The following is a 17329-nucleotide window of genomic DNA, read 5'->3' as shown; positions in this document are numbered from 1 at the left end:
CAAATTCAGTTATTTGAGGTCTTAAGAAATGGATGCACAGTTGAGAAAAGAGAAAAGAGCCAAATTACGCTGCGTGTAAAACCGTCGCATAAAATGTGAGAGGGTATAGCTGTTTTTCCCCTATTTTATTCACTTATTTTTGGTCTTACATTTGGTTTACGTAGCATTTAAAGGGTCATAACAAGCCTTTAAAGTGACTTTGTAAAGTGTGCATATACCCTGTGACTGCCGAAAATTACACAACTGACATTTTCATCATGATGACGTCAGGGCTCAATTTCATAAAGCTGTTTAGAAGAATACTGCCTGACAATATTCTTTGCTAAGCAAAAGTTGAGTGGAGCACTAGTCACAACAATATAAACTTAATGTAATTTTGGCTGTTAGTCCGCTGCTGTTAAGCAATACTTTGCTTTGCTTATTAAGTTTGTTGTGCTTTCAGGCTTTATGAAATTAAGCCTAGGTGAATTGGGTCAAAAGCCAACTATGCTGTCTGATAGTTAAATCTTGTTCTTCTTCCAGGTGCGTTTTTCATATCATATGTATGGATCGGGAACAGGACAACTGAAATTGTACGCTATTCAGAATGGATCAAGTCATACTGGTATCAGTCAGCTGTTTAGTCAGTCTGGTGACCAAGGTGACATGTGGATGACGGACGTTGCTAGTCTGCCTGCCATCACAGAGAGGTAAGAATAAACTATGAGGCTGTTGTAGGTGCTGATCTTTAATAATATTAATAACAAAAATCATAAAGACTTGTAATGCGCACATCCATCCATAATGGGTGTCGTGGCCGAGCTGATAAGAGCACCGAATTCAAGCTCTGGTGTTTGTGCTCGGCAGAGAGTGGGTTTGAATCCCAGATGGACACTTGTGTCTCTGAGCAAGACACTTAACTACATGCCTCTCTCAACCCAGGGGTAAATGGGTACCTGTGAGGGCAGAGATGGTTTGTTTGATTAATTTAGCTTAGGGCGCTACATATTTGGCAGCACAGGCTGTATACTTCACAGGGAGCTGAGATGGTTTAAGGATTTAATTAATTGGCCCAGTGACCAGGCGTAATAATGTTGGAAGCGCTTTGAGACGCCCATCAGGTATGAAAAGCGCTATATAAAAACTGATTCTTACAATTCTTCTTACCCTGGTGATTGTTTAGTAAACAAATCGAAAGAAAACAGACACAACAAAATTAGTCCTTGAAAACTTGTGAAATAAAACAAGTTTTGAGACGTTTTCTTTGTGCCGGCAACTGCCAAGTCAGGCTAGTACTGTTATAATTTTTTTTATTATAAAGATTTTCAATACTGTTGTACCCTCTAGTTACTATCTTCAGTTTGAAAGTACTCGAGGTTGGAGGTATACAGGCGACATAGCATTGGATGATATTTCACTCAGTCCACAGTGCTTTCAGCTCCTAGATCTGACCCTTGACACGACGACCCCTGACCCTGCAACAACGATCACGATGACTGAACCACTGTCATCCCAGTCGATTGAATCAGGTGGGTTTTATGGCTGCATGATAGAGGGGTTAGAGGGCTTTGTGGATGTCATGTCCGAGTGGATAGGAGCACTGGACTCGATCAAGGTCTGGTGTTTCTGTTTAGCAGAATGTAGGTTCGAGTCCCGGTCATGACACTTCTATAATTGCTTCTCTCCACCCAGGGGTAAATTTGTACCTGTGATGGCAGAGATGGTTCTTGTGATTGATTCAGCTGATTAGCGCATATTTGTTGCGCAGGCTGTATACTCCCCAGGGAGCTGAGATGGTTTAAGGAATGAATTAAGGCCCTGTGACCAGGGGTAATAATGTTGGAAGCGTTTCCCCACGTGCATTAAAGGTAGGGTCATAAAATGGTAAATATGACAAAAATAATAATGATTATTTCTCATTGCAGTGAGCAATTTGCCAACACCGGTCTCCAGCAATCAAACAGTGTTTCATTTCAGCACATGTGGTGCCTTGGAGGATCAGGGACCTACACAGTCACAGTGTGATGTCGCTTACAGCTTTGAAAATATCTCAGTCAGGGTTGAAGAAGGAATTCAGAAATGGATTGTTCCTTCCAATAAAACTTACAGGTATGCAACATCCCTTTGCTCCCTAATAGGAGACTTTCCAACGCTAGGTGGCAGCAGACATACCGGGTAAATTTCCATTGTTTACGTAGTTCTGAACATGCGCATAATTCTGAGAACAATGGATTTACCTGGTAAGTCTGCTGCCCTCTATCGTCCCAGAAAGTCTCCCATTCTTTAGGACTTAAAAAACCTCTCTTTTAACTCATGGGCTCGATTTCATAGAGCTGCTTAAGCAGAAAATATTGCTTAACTAATGTCTGCTAAGCAACAATAAGCAGGATACCAGTCACATTTTGTATAATGTGAAATATTATTTGAGATGGTAACCTTTTTCTGGTAAGCATTATTTTGTTGTGCTTAGCTAGTTTTTGTGCTTAAAGCAGCTCTATGAAATTGGGTCATGTAACCATACTCTTACTATACTTCCATCCCCTGTTCTGGTCCCAAACCACAAATCCTCATCTCCGCACAGCCATTTTAACTCCTTTCTCCTCTCACTTGAGTTACAAAGGACTGTATCTAACCTACTGCCTCCAATTCCCATGTTCCTCCAGGCCTGAAACTTCATGGAGGCAATGCCTCCATGCCCCCTGGTCATTGCCTTGGTGCCCTTGAAATGCTCCAGTAGAAATTTACCATTGGGGTCCATTGTAGACTTTTTACTCACTCACTCACTGTTTTTTTAATTTTGTTTTTCTTGTTAGCCTGAAACTTGAAGGAGCAGGTGGAGGGACTGGTGTTGAGAATACAAGCCCCTCGCATGGTGCCGAGATTCAGGCTAGTTTCAATCTATCGGCAGGAGATCTCCTCTTCATCTTAGTGGGACAGAAAGGAGAGGATGCATGCGACGATGCTGGATCGGTAAGCATAGAAGACTTACATGTAAGCCGTCTTCCCATTGGACTTTTGGGGTTTAAAGTTTTGGACTTTTCTGTAGAAGAACCAAATTAAATCCAATGGGGATGCATGGTAAACTGCCCTCCCTGTCAACTTACCGTGATCGTAATGTAAAACTAACAGGCCAAAAAGGTCGCAGAAGACTTTTGTGCAGCAACGGTAATTTAACAGGGCCACTAAAAAGTCCAATGGGAACAGCTCCACGCTGTACTCTCAAACAACGCCTTCACTGAGGCAAAAGAAGGCAGGCAGCTCATTGGACAATAGCTGCTCTCGGTCAGAAAAAATGTGTGCGTGACCTCAGCTTTCCAGCAGCGTTGCACGTTTTGCAAGGGGGGTCTTTATTGTAAGTCTCAGATATCTCAATGTCAATTTATATCAAAGTATTCTTAATTATATTTGATCCTTTTTCAAAATGAAGAGTTTATAACTATTATTTTACAGCCCCAATTTGGAGCCAGTGCTGTGTGTACCAATGATTTGACCGATGCTACAAGACAACAGTTTGGAGTGGGCGGATACTTGGCTGGAGGAGGCGGTGGGGGTGGAGGGGGTACCTTTGTTGCTAAGGTGAGTTAATTAGGGAATAACCGTGCGAGGACCTGGTCTTCACTGTGTGGTAATGACCGGGCTGTTAACAAACCGAAACTAGTTGTACACAATGTATGCTGGTTTAGGGGCCATTTATTCACTAATTCCAGAAATGGTCTATATATCACATGTTCATACATCCCCACGTGATTGGGTTTTGACCATTCCGAGTCTGTAAACTGTCCAAGGTATAAAGTGTGAACTAATGTTGCAAAGTCTGGCAGTCCTTATGCTCCAAGAATGTTCAGGACATAACAAATAGAGAAAATGTTACAGTGTATGTTTTAGGATACTATCCAAATTTAATGGCAACTTAAGAACTAAATGATTTCTATTATAAAAAATTATTTTAGATCATATTTAGCTTCAACCAATGCCAAGTAGCATAGGACTGGGTTTAGCTGTCCCAAAAATGTAAGGGTTTTATTATTTCACACTTTAGCTTAGGATTAGGTTTTCAGTCCCTACCTGACTGCGTGGGCTTTCCCTATTTGGGAGTTTCCTCCCACATATATTATTAAAAATAATAATTATTTTATCATCATCTTCTCTACAATGGTCTACTGGTTACATCACTAGTCCCTCTGGATGGTTCATTGGTTTAATTTCCAGAAAGATATGATGATGATAATTAAATCTGCCATGTAAGATCGTGACTAAAGACAAATTTTGAAATGTCATTTTATTTGAGGGGTTCTCTTTCTTTTAAAGTCAAGTCCTTGTTGTTAACCTTTAAAGACAGTGGACACTATTAGTAATTGTCAAAGACCAGTCTTCTCACTTGGTGTATCTCAACATATGCATAAAATAACAAACCTGTGAAATTTGAGCTCAATTGATCATCAAAGAGGCGAGAAAATGATGAAAGAAAAAACACCCTTGTCTGTGTACTTTCAGATAGGAATAAAGCTAGAAGTCTTTTAATATTTAAGTGAGAAATCACCTCTTTCTCTCAAAAACTACGGTACTTCAGAGGGAGCCGTTTCTCACAATGTTTTATACTATCAACAGCTCTCCAATGCTGGTTACCAAGCCAGTTTTTGAGGTAATTACCAAACGTGTACCTTCCTTTAAACAAAGATTCTACTAGAGTTGAAACATCAGGACATTACTTAAAGTGTATCATAAAGATAATCTTGAGCATTCTTAAGAAATGATGAAACTAATTTGACACCCTGATGTGTGTTTGTAGTTGGATGTCTCATCTGGTGAGTACATACCACTGCTGATTGCTGGGGGTGGAGGTGGTTTGTCCTTCAGTCCTTCCCAGACATTGGGTGATATTCACGGATCAATAGACGCCCCCGGCACGGGTCAACCAGGGATTCAAGGATCATCCATTGATGTCTCGGGTAAGATTTTTGTAATAATTGATTTGCATTTTGTACATCATGAGAGGGTCACTGTAACCAGTAAACAATTGTAAGACTTACAATTGTTTACTGGTTACAGCGACCCTCTCATGATGTGAACAGTGAATAGCAACTCAAAAACTGAAACTAGTAAAACCCTGAAAAATTCGTCAGTCAATATGTGTATAATTTTGAGACATGAACATTTTGATTAATGAAACTCGACTGGTTTGCTCGCCTACACAGGTTCTGGAGGTGGCTGGAACGGTACCAGTCTTAACATTACCCAAGCCAGCGGTATGTCCTTCTTACAAGGAGGTATGGGTGGGTCAGGGTGTGCCTTGGCTCATCTAGATGCTGATTGGAGAATACAAGGAGGGTTTGGAGGAGGGGGCGGAGGATGTACTTCAGGGGGAGGTGGGGGCGGTTACACAGGTAAGTTCTTTAAAAATTTCAATATTATTTATCTTTTTAAAGGGTTTGGGTACTTTTTGTAGGACACAAAACACAATGTCCACAGATTTGCATTAAACTTACATGGTTTAAACATAATATTTGGTAAAAGGCTTCCCTTGAAATAATTATTTGCTAAGGTGATATAGTTTTAGAGAAATGAGTAAAACAATGTCACAAAATTAATTTTCGTCTCACACAACTCTCCTGAAAGCATTGCTCTGTGATTTTCACTTTTTCTAAAAATCATTGACATTTAATCAAGCTGAAACTTCTACAGGTAAATTATATTACATACATGCACATCTTCATTCACAGTGAGTAAGGATTCATGTCTTAGCCAAAAGCTTGATCTACAAGAAGTGTCAAAACCCTTTAAGTGATTGAAGACGTTACATTTCTGGTTGGCTTCCTTAATTAATCTGTTTTCATATTGTATTTTTTGATCAGGAGGAAATGCTCCTCTTTTTAAGGACTTGACTGGAAGTGGGCAAGGAGGAACTTCTTATGTGCATCCTACAGGATTCAATGTACAAAGGAAATCAGGTAGAGACACAAGGAAAATGTAAAGTCTTTTTAAAAAAATACAACAACACCGCCGGTAACACATACAAGGCAACGTTCTAAACATACATGACTTATTTAAAAACTTCTCAGCAGATAAAATGCTAGTCATTGACAAAATAATAGGTATAAACCAGAAGCAATCATTGGGTTAATTTCTCAAGATAAACATGAGAAAATAGAATTAGATGCTGCAAACTGCTAACCAACCAAAATGACCTATGGTGTTAATGCTAAAAGCCTTCCAGAAAGACTCTGCTAGAGTGGAAACGTCAAAGCCTTAGAGAAAGACTCTCCAAGGTTTGAATCGTCAAAACTATTTTGTGTAAGATGAACATGTTGAACTTTTGTATCTTGATCCTCTTCTACAAGGGAAGAACACTGGATCTGGGAGTGTTATCATCAAAGCCATCCTCTCCTGTCCAGCCAATGAGATCCTCACTGACGATGGGACTAGCTGTGTCTGTAAGTTCACTTCATGTGGAAATATCTTTTAAGTAGTGTTGGTTCTTAGAAGAACTAGTGGTTGATAAATCAACGTGTTGATCAGTATGCTCTGCTCTTCTTCGTAAAGTTGTGATCAGTATGCTGTGATCATCTTCAGGAGCATGAAGAAACTTTTGTGTGACGTTCGTGTGACTGTCCGCTTCCTTTTAAGAAGCCGCCTCTTTTTTTTCTTTTCCCTTTTTTTTCCTTCTTTTTTGTTTTTACGAAAGTAATAGGATACATTTTAACGATCTCAGATGGAGAAAGATTCATTTTAAAAAATAGCCTAGCCGGTGGTCTTAAAAAATGTGTCAGGTGGCCATTTTGGGGGAAAAAAGGCCCTCCTCCCTTTTTTTGTTTTGTTAGAAAGGCAGGACGCTAAACAGGTTTGGATTTTTATTGTCCTTAATGTAGAATCTGTTGTTTTTGTTGTTTTGCAGACCTCCCTGAGAATGGCCTACCTGTAGCTGTGATAGTTGGTAGTATCCTACCTGTACTCATCATTCTCATCTGCATCATGGTGTTCATGGCAATCAGTGAGTACATTCATGTATATGTCTGGTAATGAAACCAAGGATGCCTCATGAGTGAACTTTATTCTCTGAGGACACGAAGAGTTCACAGTGTTGACTTTGTTGGACGCTGAACCAAAGTGAGGTTCCTGCACAAATGCAGCGTGCTGACAATGTTGTTTATCGTAACTGCACCTGATTGGTTGAAGAAGGGTGCCCTGCCCATTTGCAACAAGGAACCCCAGAAGTGCCATGGGGAAATATGTGTGCAAGGTCGCAAAAATACCAACTGGACAGGATTTGGCAAGCCCACCAAACATGACAAAACTACCCAAAGGTGGCACCACAATGTGACCCAACATAGTGAAAACTCTCTTTTCATGTTTTCGCTGTTTTCAAACATCAAATAATTTACTTGTTTCTCAAAAAAAATAATTATTTAATTTCAAACAAAAGTATTTCAGTGGGAATATTCCACCATAACATCTTTATGCATTGTCAGTCATTGGCAAATCCATGAACTATACTTATTTTTGTCTTGTGAATGCATTTAATTAGGGTGTGCCGCATAGGAGTCAGTGTTATTAAAATTTCAAAGATAGATCTTCAACGGAGCAGTTGATTTTAAACATGCTCTGCAACTGTGTCCTGTTTTGCTGAACTGTTTAGGAAGAAATAATATTTTTTGAAATGATTTTCAAAGGTTACCAACGGAAGAAAAAAGAACTCGCAGGGACTGTCCGAGGGACGGACACTGTGGACTACCAGCTAAACCAGCTTAGACACAACGCTTCATCGGACTTTAATCCATGCTATCAGCTTGGTGACGGAGCGGTTACCGTCAAAGATCTGATGGAATTACCCAGAGAGAATCTTAAACTCATTGGGTAAGACACGAGGCGCCAAAGGAAAAGTTGAAACTTATGTTAATCTTGTTGGTGAAAGGTTGAAACCAAAGGTAACAACCTCTTTCCATTGTAGCCAGTCTCTGTTTTTCTACAGATATTTTCATGGTCAATGTGCCACCAGTTTGTGTGAAATGGTTTGTCCTGGAAAGTTTTAAAAGGCACTGGACACTATTGGTAATTGTCAAAGACCAGTCTTCTCACTTGGTGTATGTCATTATATGCATAAAATAACAAACCTGTCAAAATTGGGCTCAATTGGTTGTCAAATTTGCTGGAGAATAATACTAGAAAAAAATGCCCTTGTTGCACAAGTTATGTGCTTTCAGATGCAAAATCAAATTCTGAGGTCTCAAAATCAAATTCAAATATTTAAGTGAGAAATTACTTCTTTCTTAAAAACTACGTTACTTCAGAGGGAGCTTTTTCTCACAATGTTTTTTTTTACTATCAACAGCTCTCCATTGCTTGTTTCCAAGTAAGGTTGTACGCTAATAATTATTTTGAGTAATTACCATTTGTCCACTGCCTTTAATTAATTATAATAATGATGCTGTTGATCTCCCCATAACAAATTTCAGTTGAATTGGCCATTGGTTAATCACTGGCCAATCGTAACAATGAGAATGATGGTATTCAGGCATAGCGATCAATGCTAATGTGCTGTATGTGTAACTTTTGTTCTTCTGCAGTGCTTTGGGTCAGGGTGCTTTTGGGGAGGTTTATCACGGTCAGTTCCAGCCACCTGATGAGAAAGAACCATATGAAGTAGCAGTCAAGGTAGGAGCAATCATTATGATGTCTTAAGCCTGGTTCATACTTCGTGCAATGCAAAGCGAATATTGACATCAGATGGCTGTTTTTGCAGAATATGTTTCGCAGAAGTTGAGAACATCTCTACTCTTCCGAATTACTCGTTGCAAATTTGTGTTGTCAAAATTCAAATGGTATTCGCGTTCTCGCAGGAAGTATGAACCGGGCTTTACTAGAACTCTGATTGAAACTTTTGGAACTAGTTTAATAGATTGGACCTTTTTTACAACAGTGAGCTACCTGAGCGCCAACTCCACATTTTTTGCAATCATACTTCTTTCCAATTTAGTCCCTTATTTAGTCTTTGATTCTTGTAGACTCCAGAGGAAAACCATTTACTTACGTACTCATTCATTCTAGTTGTAAAACCAATGATTCTCAGATAAATGCACTTTATCACTGTATTAGCCAAGAATCCTATAGAGGGAAGGCAAGGAAGAAAGTTTCAGCTGAGGTGTTGGGGCAAAAACACCAGATAATTATTCTGGGGAAAACCCACGCAATCAAGTAGGGACTAAAATCCCAATCGACATGGGATTCAAACCGGGGTCCTAGAGGTTGAAAGGGAGAGAAGTCACTGTGTCAACCCGACCGCCACCAAGCCTGGAATTTCATCTTTGAAAGGGCAAGGCCATTTCCATTTCACAAAGGGCACTTCCATTTGAAAATCTGAAAGTCATTGGGCAACTTTTGTAGGGCACCAAGGCCAAGACCAGGGGCAGTGAAGGCCATGGCTTCCAATACCTGCATGTAATTCCAGGCCTGCGCCATTTTACTAGTGTTTTCACAAACCTTACTTTCTTGAGTCTTCCCCCTCCTTCTTAACCCATTTGTCTTCCCCAACAGACATTACCTGAGAGATGTACGAGCCAAGATGAGACGGACTTCCTGATGGAAGCCCTGATCATGGGTAACTTCAGACATCCCAATATTGTCTCGCTGAAGGGTGTATGTTTCACCCAGGCTCCTCGTTTCATCCTACTGGAATACATGGCAGGGGGAGAGCTTAGACAGTTCCTCAGGGATTCACGACCAAGAAAGGTGACATTTTTATTTTATAAATTATGGCATTTTAAAAAGAACTCAAGTGTTATTGTTTCAAGAGAACTCCTCTTTCTGCCCATTTAATATTGCTTTTATGAAATGCAGTTTTACAACTTCATGTGATGCAATATTAAATGGGACTTTGAGCAGATGTCTTGGTGTCCATCTGTAAATGTTGCTAAAGTGATTTATATTCTAATTTTAACCAATCTTAACTCCTTGTGAAATCAATCCCTGGGATGCTAGATACCAGCAGACTAAATGAGCAATCCATTGTATAAAAAAAAAAGTAAATGATGACAAGTATATGTCTTCTGCCACCATGTGTTTAGAAGTGTCCCATTTGAAAGGAACTGTATTTGTTGATCAGTTGGTGGAAAGACGGTGTTCTGGGTGCACGGCAAAGTGCAGAGTAGGAGGCACTCGTCGGAGAGGTGGCTCGTGGGGGCCAGCGGCGCTCCGTCCCCCACGAGCGTTAGCGTGAAGACCCGGTCCGTTATTAATATTTTCTTTTTCTGTCTGTCTGGGTCTTCTTAAAGGGCCAGCCATCGGTACTGGATATGTCCGACTTGTTATTGATTGCCCATGATGTGAGCAGAGGATGTGAATATCTGGAATCACGTCATTTCATACACAGAGACATCGCTGCCAGGAATGTCTTACTGTCGAGCAGAGAGAGGGGCCGGTCAGCTAAGATTGGTGACTTTGGGATGGCTAGAGACATCTACAGGTAAAGAGCTTAAGCAGCAAGGATCGCTGTGAGCAAGTTGAGCAAGTTGATAGTTGACTAGGCTTCCAAACAAGTCGTTCGAGTGAGTGCGCCACTGCCTATGTGTGTTGCTGATCAGCAGTCGACCAAATGTGCGCATTCGAAATTGCTTTTGTCTTAAAAAGTTAGGCTTCCGGCGATAACTTGGTAATAAATGTTATTTGGCAATATAGGTTTTTCATGTAAAGTGGGAAGAAATAACATGTTAATAGACATTGTTTTCAAAGCTAAAGAAACCATGATTTAGCAGGTAGAAGGTGTGTTGGTGAGTTTCTTTCAAATCATGTGGTAAATTGAAATTTTAAATGCTAGCAAAATTAAGTATATTTGAAGTTTTTATCGCTTTTTGATGATGGTGATTTTTTGCTTTTCAGAGCGGACTACTACAGAAAAGATGGTCTTGCATTACTCCCAGTCAAGTGGATGCCACCAGAAGCATTCCTAGATGGCATATTCACCTCCAAAACAGACGTCTGGTAAGACAGACAGAAAAGACAATATGATTCACCTTCACCTTTTTGGGGAGTGGGCATTTTAATACCACTCACTCCATGGCATATGGCTAATTTCACAAGAGTTAAAACTGATCTTATTGGCAAATCAGTAAGCAAAGTGTGATACTATGGTGATATAGAAAACTCATCTAAGATGAATCGTAGTGCTTTGTGAAATCGAGCCTTGTGCTATTTTGTTTTATGGCATTGCTTATCCCTATATTCTGGGCTTATGTTGTTCTGTAAAATACTTGATTCTTTGGGCAGTTAGCACATAATTTTTAGTATAGTGCTTAGTTACACTGAAAAATCAACGATTACAGGAGTCCTGTATTATTATTCTTTGTTGTTGGTATGACCAGGTCGTTTGGTGTGTTGCTATGGGAGATCATGTCGCTTGGTTACATGCCGTATCCAGGGATGAGTAATCAAGAGGTTATACATTTTGTGACTGCAGGACGAAGGATGAATTCTCCAGCGCAATGCCCCAGACCAATGTAAGCTGATAATAATAAGAATAATTCATTTTTGTTTTACCCGTATACACCCATGTGTGGTAGCACTGTATACTCAGTATTAGCTCTGTGAAATGAATCACAGGTGAATTTACTCGGGTGGGATTTGAACCCATGACCCTGCAATTCTAAAGTAGTGTCTAACCAATTAGACCACCGAGATTGCCCGGTAGCTAGAAGCAGTTTGATTCCTAATTTCAGCAGCGGGGGGTGCGTTCCACTCGCGCAAACGTTGCCATCAGTTGCGCACGTTCGCCAACAATTTCAAGTGGAACGAGTTGTTCGCCGCCACCGTTGGCGAACGTTGGCAACTTTAGGCGAACATACTTCTGAGGTGTTGGCGAGTGGTTTTTAAAACAAGCATACGGTATTATTTCTTTGTCACAAACATAATTACATTGTATTTTCGGTGGATTAATGCAGATTTGGATTAACAAAGTTAATTTGTTGATGTAATGATGTCAAAAAGAGGACTATTGCAGCAAAAACAAAGTAACAAAAAAAAATACGTATGGTGCGCGCCATCTTCATTTCAGGGCGCCGCCATATTGACATCGCGTATACGCACCAATCGTTCAAAAGATGAAAAACGTTTGCGCGAACAGTTGCGAGTCGTTTGCGCGAGTGGAACGCACCCCAGGTACCACAACGATTAAATAGATGGACAGGTGTTTAATATAGGTAACGCACCCCAGGTACCACAACGATTAAATAGATGGACAGGTGTTTAATATAGGTAACGCACCCCAGGTACCACAACGATTAAATAGATGGACAGGTGTTTAATATAGGTAACGCACCCCAGGTACCACAACGATTAAATAGATGGACAGGTGTTTAATATAGGTAACGCACCCCAGGTACCACAACGATTAAATAGATGGACAGGTGTTTAATATAGGTAACGCACCCCAGGTACCACAACGATTAAATAGATGGACAGGTGTTTAATATAGGTAACGCACCCCAGGTACCACAACGATTAAATAGATGGACAGGTGTTTAATATAGGTAACGCACCCCAGGTACCACAACGATTAAATAGATGGACAGGTGTTTAATATAGGTAACGCACCCCAGGTACCACAACGATTAAATAGATGGACAGGTGTTTAATATAGGTAAAACCCAAATTAATATTCTGTATCCCTGATGCAAGTTTCCATCTTTTAAATCGTTGCGGTGTACCATCCAGTGTCTCTGGATGATTTTTTAGGATGTCTATTATTTTAGATAACCATTTTTTTCATTTTGGCATAACAACAGCCAAGAAGAAAGAAAATTCCAGTGATCATTTCATAACTTAGTTTGTGTTAAAAATTTAAAGTTTTAAAAACACTCAAACAAGGGAATGTTTAAAATGGCTTTGTGACGGCCGATTATGAACTCTTTATAATTAACTGTTCCTGATTGAAATAGATATTTATGTTTATTCTGAGCAGACATGACCTGATGGCGTTGTGCTGGCAGCAAGATCCGGACAACAGACCACTCTTTGCTTCCATCATGCAGAACATTGCCTCCTCTCTGCAGGTCAGTAGAAATACTCCTCCAACCCACCCCCATTCCCTCCTCCCCTACCCCTTAAACCATCCCCTACTTGCTCCCAGACAACAGACCACTCTTTGCTTCCATCATGCATTCCATCATGCAGAAATACTCCTCCAACCCACCCCCATTCCCTGCTCCCCTACCCGCTAAACCATCCCCTACTCGCTCCCGGACAACAGACCACTCTTTGCTTCCATCATGCAGAACATTGCCTCCTCTCTGCAGGTCAGTAGAAATACTCCTCCAACCCACCCCCATTCCCTCCTCCCCTACCCCTTAAACCATCCCCTACTTGCTCCCAGACAACAGACCACTCTTTGCTTCCATCATGCAGAACATTGCCTCCTCTCTGCAGGTCAGTAGAAATACTCCTCTAACCCACCCCCATTCCCTCCTCCCCTACCCCCTAAACCATCCCCTACTCGCTCCCGGACAAAAGACCACTCTTTGCTTCCATCATGTAGAACATTGCCTCCTCTCTGCAGGTCAGTAGAAATACTTTTTTTTTTAAATGCATATGGTTGGAAAGTTGTTTTAAAAGTAGAATACATCGATCCACACAAATTTGCCTCGAAATTGCATGGTTTTCCTTTAACTGTGCGAACTAACACTGTCAGCCATTTATGGGAGTCAAAAATTCGACCGTGTTAGTCAACGAGGTAAAAGGAAAACCGTGCAATTTAGAGGCATGTTTGTGTGGATCATTGTATTCTACTTTTACAACGTCTTTCTACCCATGCATTTTATAAAAAGCAGTTACAAACACTTTTCAAAGACCAACTCGACCGATCCAAGGCAACATGTTCCTTTAACCATCCCCTACTCGCTCCTCGACAACAGACCACTCTTTGCTTCCATTATGCACAGTATTGCCTCCTCTCTGCAGGTCAGTAGAAATACTCCTCCAATCCGCCCCCATTCCTTTCTCTCCATCTCCTACTCGCTAACTAACACCCTAACCCTACCAGCCACTAAGTGTTCATTGAATACAGAAAACAACTAAATGCGTTCTGCCTTTTCTAGTAAATTTCTTACATATTTCAGATGCAGCTGGATTTCATTAAAAGTAGAAAATTACATTACATTACAACATGTGGAAACCTAAAGAAAGGAACATTTTAAAAGATCCAGCTCGTTGGTGTAACTACAACACATCCGAGTATTATTTTTCTTGGGTCCTTTCTTTTTTCATTTGAGAAAACATTTGCATCAGTTCCCCATTTTAATTAAAGGAGCACGTTGCCTTGGATTGGACGAGTTGGTCTATAAAAAGCGTTTGAAACCGTTTGTTATGAAATGCATATGGTTAGAAAGATGCTTTAAAAGTAGAATATAATGATCCACACAAGTATCACTCAAAATTGCGCGGTTTTCCTTTTACGTCGCGAACTAACATGGTCGGCCATTTATGGAGTCCAAAATTTGTTTGACTGCCATAAATGGCCGACCGTGTTAGTCAACGAGGTAAAAAGAAAACCACGCAATTTTGAGGCATATTTGTGTGTATTCTACTTTTACAACATCTTTCTACCCATAATGCATTTTATAACAAACGGTTACAGAACACTTTTCAAAGACCAACTCAACCTATCCAAGGCAATGTGTTCCTTTAACACAACAAAATCAAGTTTACTTCGAAAGTTTCCTTGGTCAGTGCTGAACTAACAAAGTTTCTGTGGGCAGGACTGTAATTTTGCCAAGTTGACTGATGCCTTACAAATTTCTTTCTTTCTCAATCACACAGGATGTGAGTGTCTTGAACACTCCTCTTCCACAAGACTTATTTGAGGAGGAGACAAACCCTGCTGTTATGAGGCCGCGAGATCCCAAACGCTCCCCCGTCCTTAAAGTGAACCAGTCCTATCGCCAACCATCTTGGGGAGATACCAATGGCAGAAAGAGGGGAGTTAGTGCATCCGATGGGGAGGAGTTCCTGAATCCAGATTGGATGTCTGCTGGAAGCATGAAAGATCACCTCCTGCTGGACAATAACAACGTTAATAACTCAGCTGATTGTCTGGGAGCTTGTGGAACGACTCTTACATATCATCCAAATGACAGGAAACTGAACCAAAACGATGCGGAGAGAGGTGGCGAAGCCTGCAACGAATCTGTGAATAAGTTAAAGAAGAGACGGCGGGACAGAACAGAAGAGATGAGAGGGTCGAGACCAAACTCTGACACCTCGTTCACCCCACCGATAAATATCAGCGAGCTCGCAACAGAAGGATCTGATCTTCTGGACAGAGAGAATGAATCTGAAGAGGAGGAGGAGGTCTCATGTCACCCACCGAGTAAATCATCGACACCAAGAAACACCTTCAGTCCAACCTCGCAGCATAGACTTGCCAAACAGTCTGCCATAGATTCCTCACCACAAGGATCCATCAATAATGACCAATCTCCATGCTGCAGTGACAGGGCAGATGTGCCCCGCCTGGACTTGAACAGAGAGTCACCCGTCCCTAATGGCAACGCCACCGGCGGCACGGATGCACACTCGGCTTCCCTGTCGCCAAGAATTCTGAACCGCTTCCGGTTGCCAGTCTTCTCTCGGCACAGCAGTCTGGAGGCGTCTCCATCGACACATTCCTCACCACCTCTACCAATGTTAAACAGGATGCAGAGTCTTCCCGTTAGGCCAAATCCATATACCATGACAGACCTGAATGGTCTAACCACGCCTGATGATACCAGGAGCAGTCATGCTGACAGCAACAGCCTCCAAGACGCTGCAAACAGAAGAGTTATGTTCAGTTCAGAGTCTGGCCATGTCATGTTTGAAGGTGATGAAAGAAATGGTTCAGTTGTTTAAATGGTATTTTGCCATTTCAGCATACTCTTCATTAACTTGATGTTCAGAAACAATTCGCCTGACATGGTTACGCCATTTTGGGAGTCAGTTTCTGTGTGTGTTATAGCTTACACTCTTAGCATTCTCTTTAAATGCAATTTGACTCTCAAAATGTTAGAACATGCGAGACAGTAGCTCCATGTGAGGCCAGTTCAAGGGGTGGTCCAGAACAGTGGAGCAGTATGGAAACAACTCTTGTATATGTAGTATACTTAGAACTTAATTATTTTGCATTACTTTTTGAGTTGATGCAGTATAAGTTTTACCAGTTTATTATTTTTCAATCTCTTACTAGGTGATATATAATCACCGGAAAAACTTGGTGGCCTTTCTTCCCATGCTTTTTAAAGGAACACGTTGCCCTGGATCGGACGAGTTGGTCTATAAAAAGCGTTTGTAACCGTTTTTTTTATAAAATGCATATGGTTGGAAAGATGTTTTAAAAGTAGAATACAATGATCCACACACATTTGCCTTGAAATTGCGTGGTTTTCCTTTTACTTTACAAACTAACACGGTCGGCCATTTATGGCAGTCAAAAATTTGACTCCCATAAATGGTTGACTGGGTAAGTCGACGAGGTAAAAGGGAAACCGTGCATTTTGGAGTCCTGTTTGTGTGGATCATTGTATTCTACTTTTATGCATTTTATAAAAAACGGTTACACACGCTTTTCAAAGACCAACTCAACCGATCCAAGGCAACGTGTTCCTTTAAAGTAAGCTAAAAATCTGCTGTTTAGCAATGCAGTAAAAAAATGCCTTAAGATCATTCAAGATGAGTTGTTGATCTTTTCATGTAGGAGTTATATACCTGCATAATGCACTACATAAATTAACATAGATTACTTCAAAGGTCAATTTGTTATCATGAGTTTTATTATCATGGGAATCTGTTGACCCACGGTGGATGGTTCACATTGCTTTAGTGATCTGAAATTTTATACCATTAGCAGCTCCAGTATATGATTCATTCATATTTTATTTCACTTATTTTACCTATTCATTAAAATATTATGTTTCTCTTCAAAACATTCCATTAACATGATAGAGAAGGGACCAGTTTGTAGCATCAGTGAAACAAGGTTGAATGATACAAAATAACCATGTGGTAGTCACCATTATTAGAAACTCCAAAAGGTGTCAAATTCTTTTTATTTTTTTATTTTTTAAGTCATGATACATGTTTTGGGGAAGAGTTGTGAAGAACAAACTCATTTCTATCCTGTAGTTTGTAATAAACAGACCATAAAACAAGTGTGGAAAATGCTTAAATATTATTTTTATTATTATTACCAATACCAACCATGGATCTTGCGATAAATTACTAATCAAAATACAAACATACTCTTAATAAAACCATTTAAGTGAGATGCAACTAATTTAAAAGACACTGTAGGCATACCAGTAGAACAACCAATAGAAATAACGTACATTATGCA

At 40.4% G+C, this 17329-nt stretch overlaps 1 protein-coding gene across 1 annotated transcript in view; it reads left to right on the top strand.

Annotated features, from left to right (window-relative positions):
* LOC117290007 (ALK tyrosine kinase receptor-like) overlaps positions 1–16293 on the top strand; it is a 69963-nt gene extending 53670 nt beyond the window's left edge. Inside the window, exons 9-26 of the mRNA XM_033771227.1 lie at positions 523–689; positions 1327–1508; positions 1905–2088; positions 2793–2949; positions 3430–3555; positions 4769–4928; positions 5175–5363; positions 5832–5927; positions 6318–6410; positions 6872–6967; positions 7647–7830; positions 8541–8628; positions 9508–9702; positions 10245–10435; positions 10849–10950; positions 11331–11465; positions 12926–13016; positions 14779–16293. Coding sequence (XP_033627118.1) covers positions 523–689; positions 1327–1508; positions 1905–2088; positions 2793–2949; positions 3430–3555; positions 4769–4928; positions 5175–5363; positions 5832–5927; positions 6318–6410; positions 6872–6967; positions 7647–7830; positions 8541–8628; positions 9508–9702; positions 10245–10435; positions 10849–10950; positions 11331–11465; positions 12926–13016; positions 14779–15849 — 3507 coding nt within the window. The 3' untranslated portion in view covers positions 15850–16293. The remainder of the gene's footprint in view (positions 1–522; positions 690–1326; positions 1509–1904; positions 2089–2792; positions 2950–3429; positions 3556–4768; positions 4929–5174; positions 5364–5831; positions 5928–6317; positions 6411–6871; positions 6968–7646; positions 7831–8540; positions 8629–9507; positions 9703–10244; positions 10436–10848; positions 10951–11330; positions 11466–12925; positions 13017–14778) is intronic.
* Positions 16294–17329: the final 1036 nt, after the last annotated feature.

Source organism: Asterias rubens, chromosome 1, assembly GCF_902459465.1.
Source record: "Asterias rubens chromosome 1, eAstRub1.3, whole genome shotgun sequence".
Lineage (NCBI taxonomy): Eukaryota > Metazoa > Echinodermata > Asteroidea > Forcipulatida > Asteriidae > Asterias > Asterias rubens.
The sequence above is the reverse complement of the archived record's forward strand: the minus strand, read 5'-3'. Positions and strand labels throughout refer to the sequence as shown.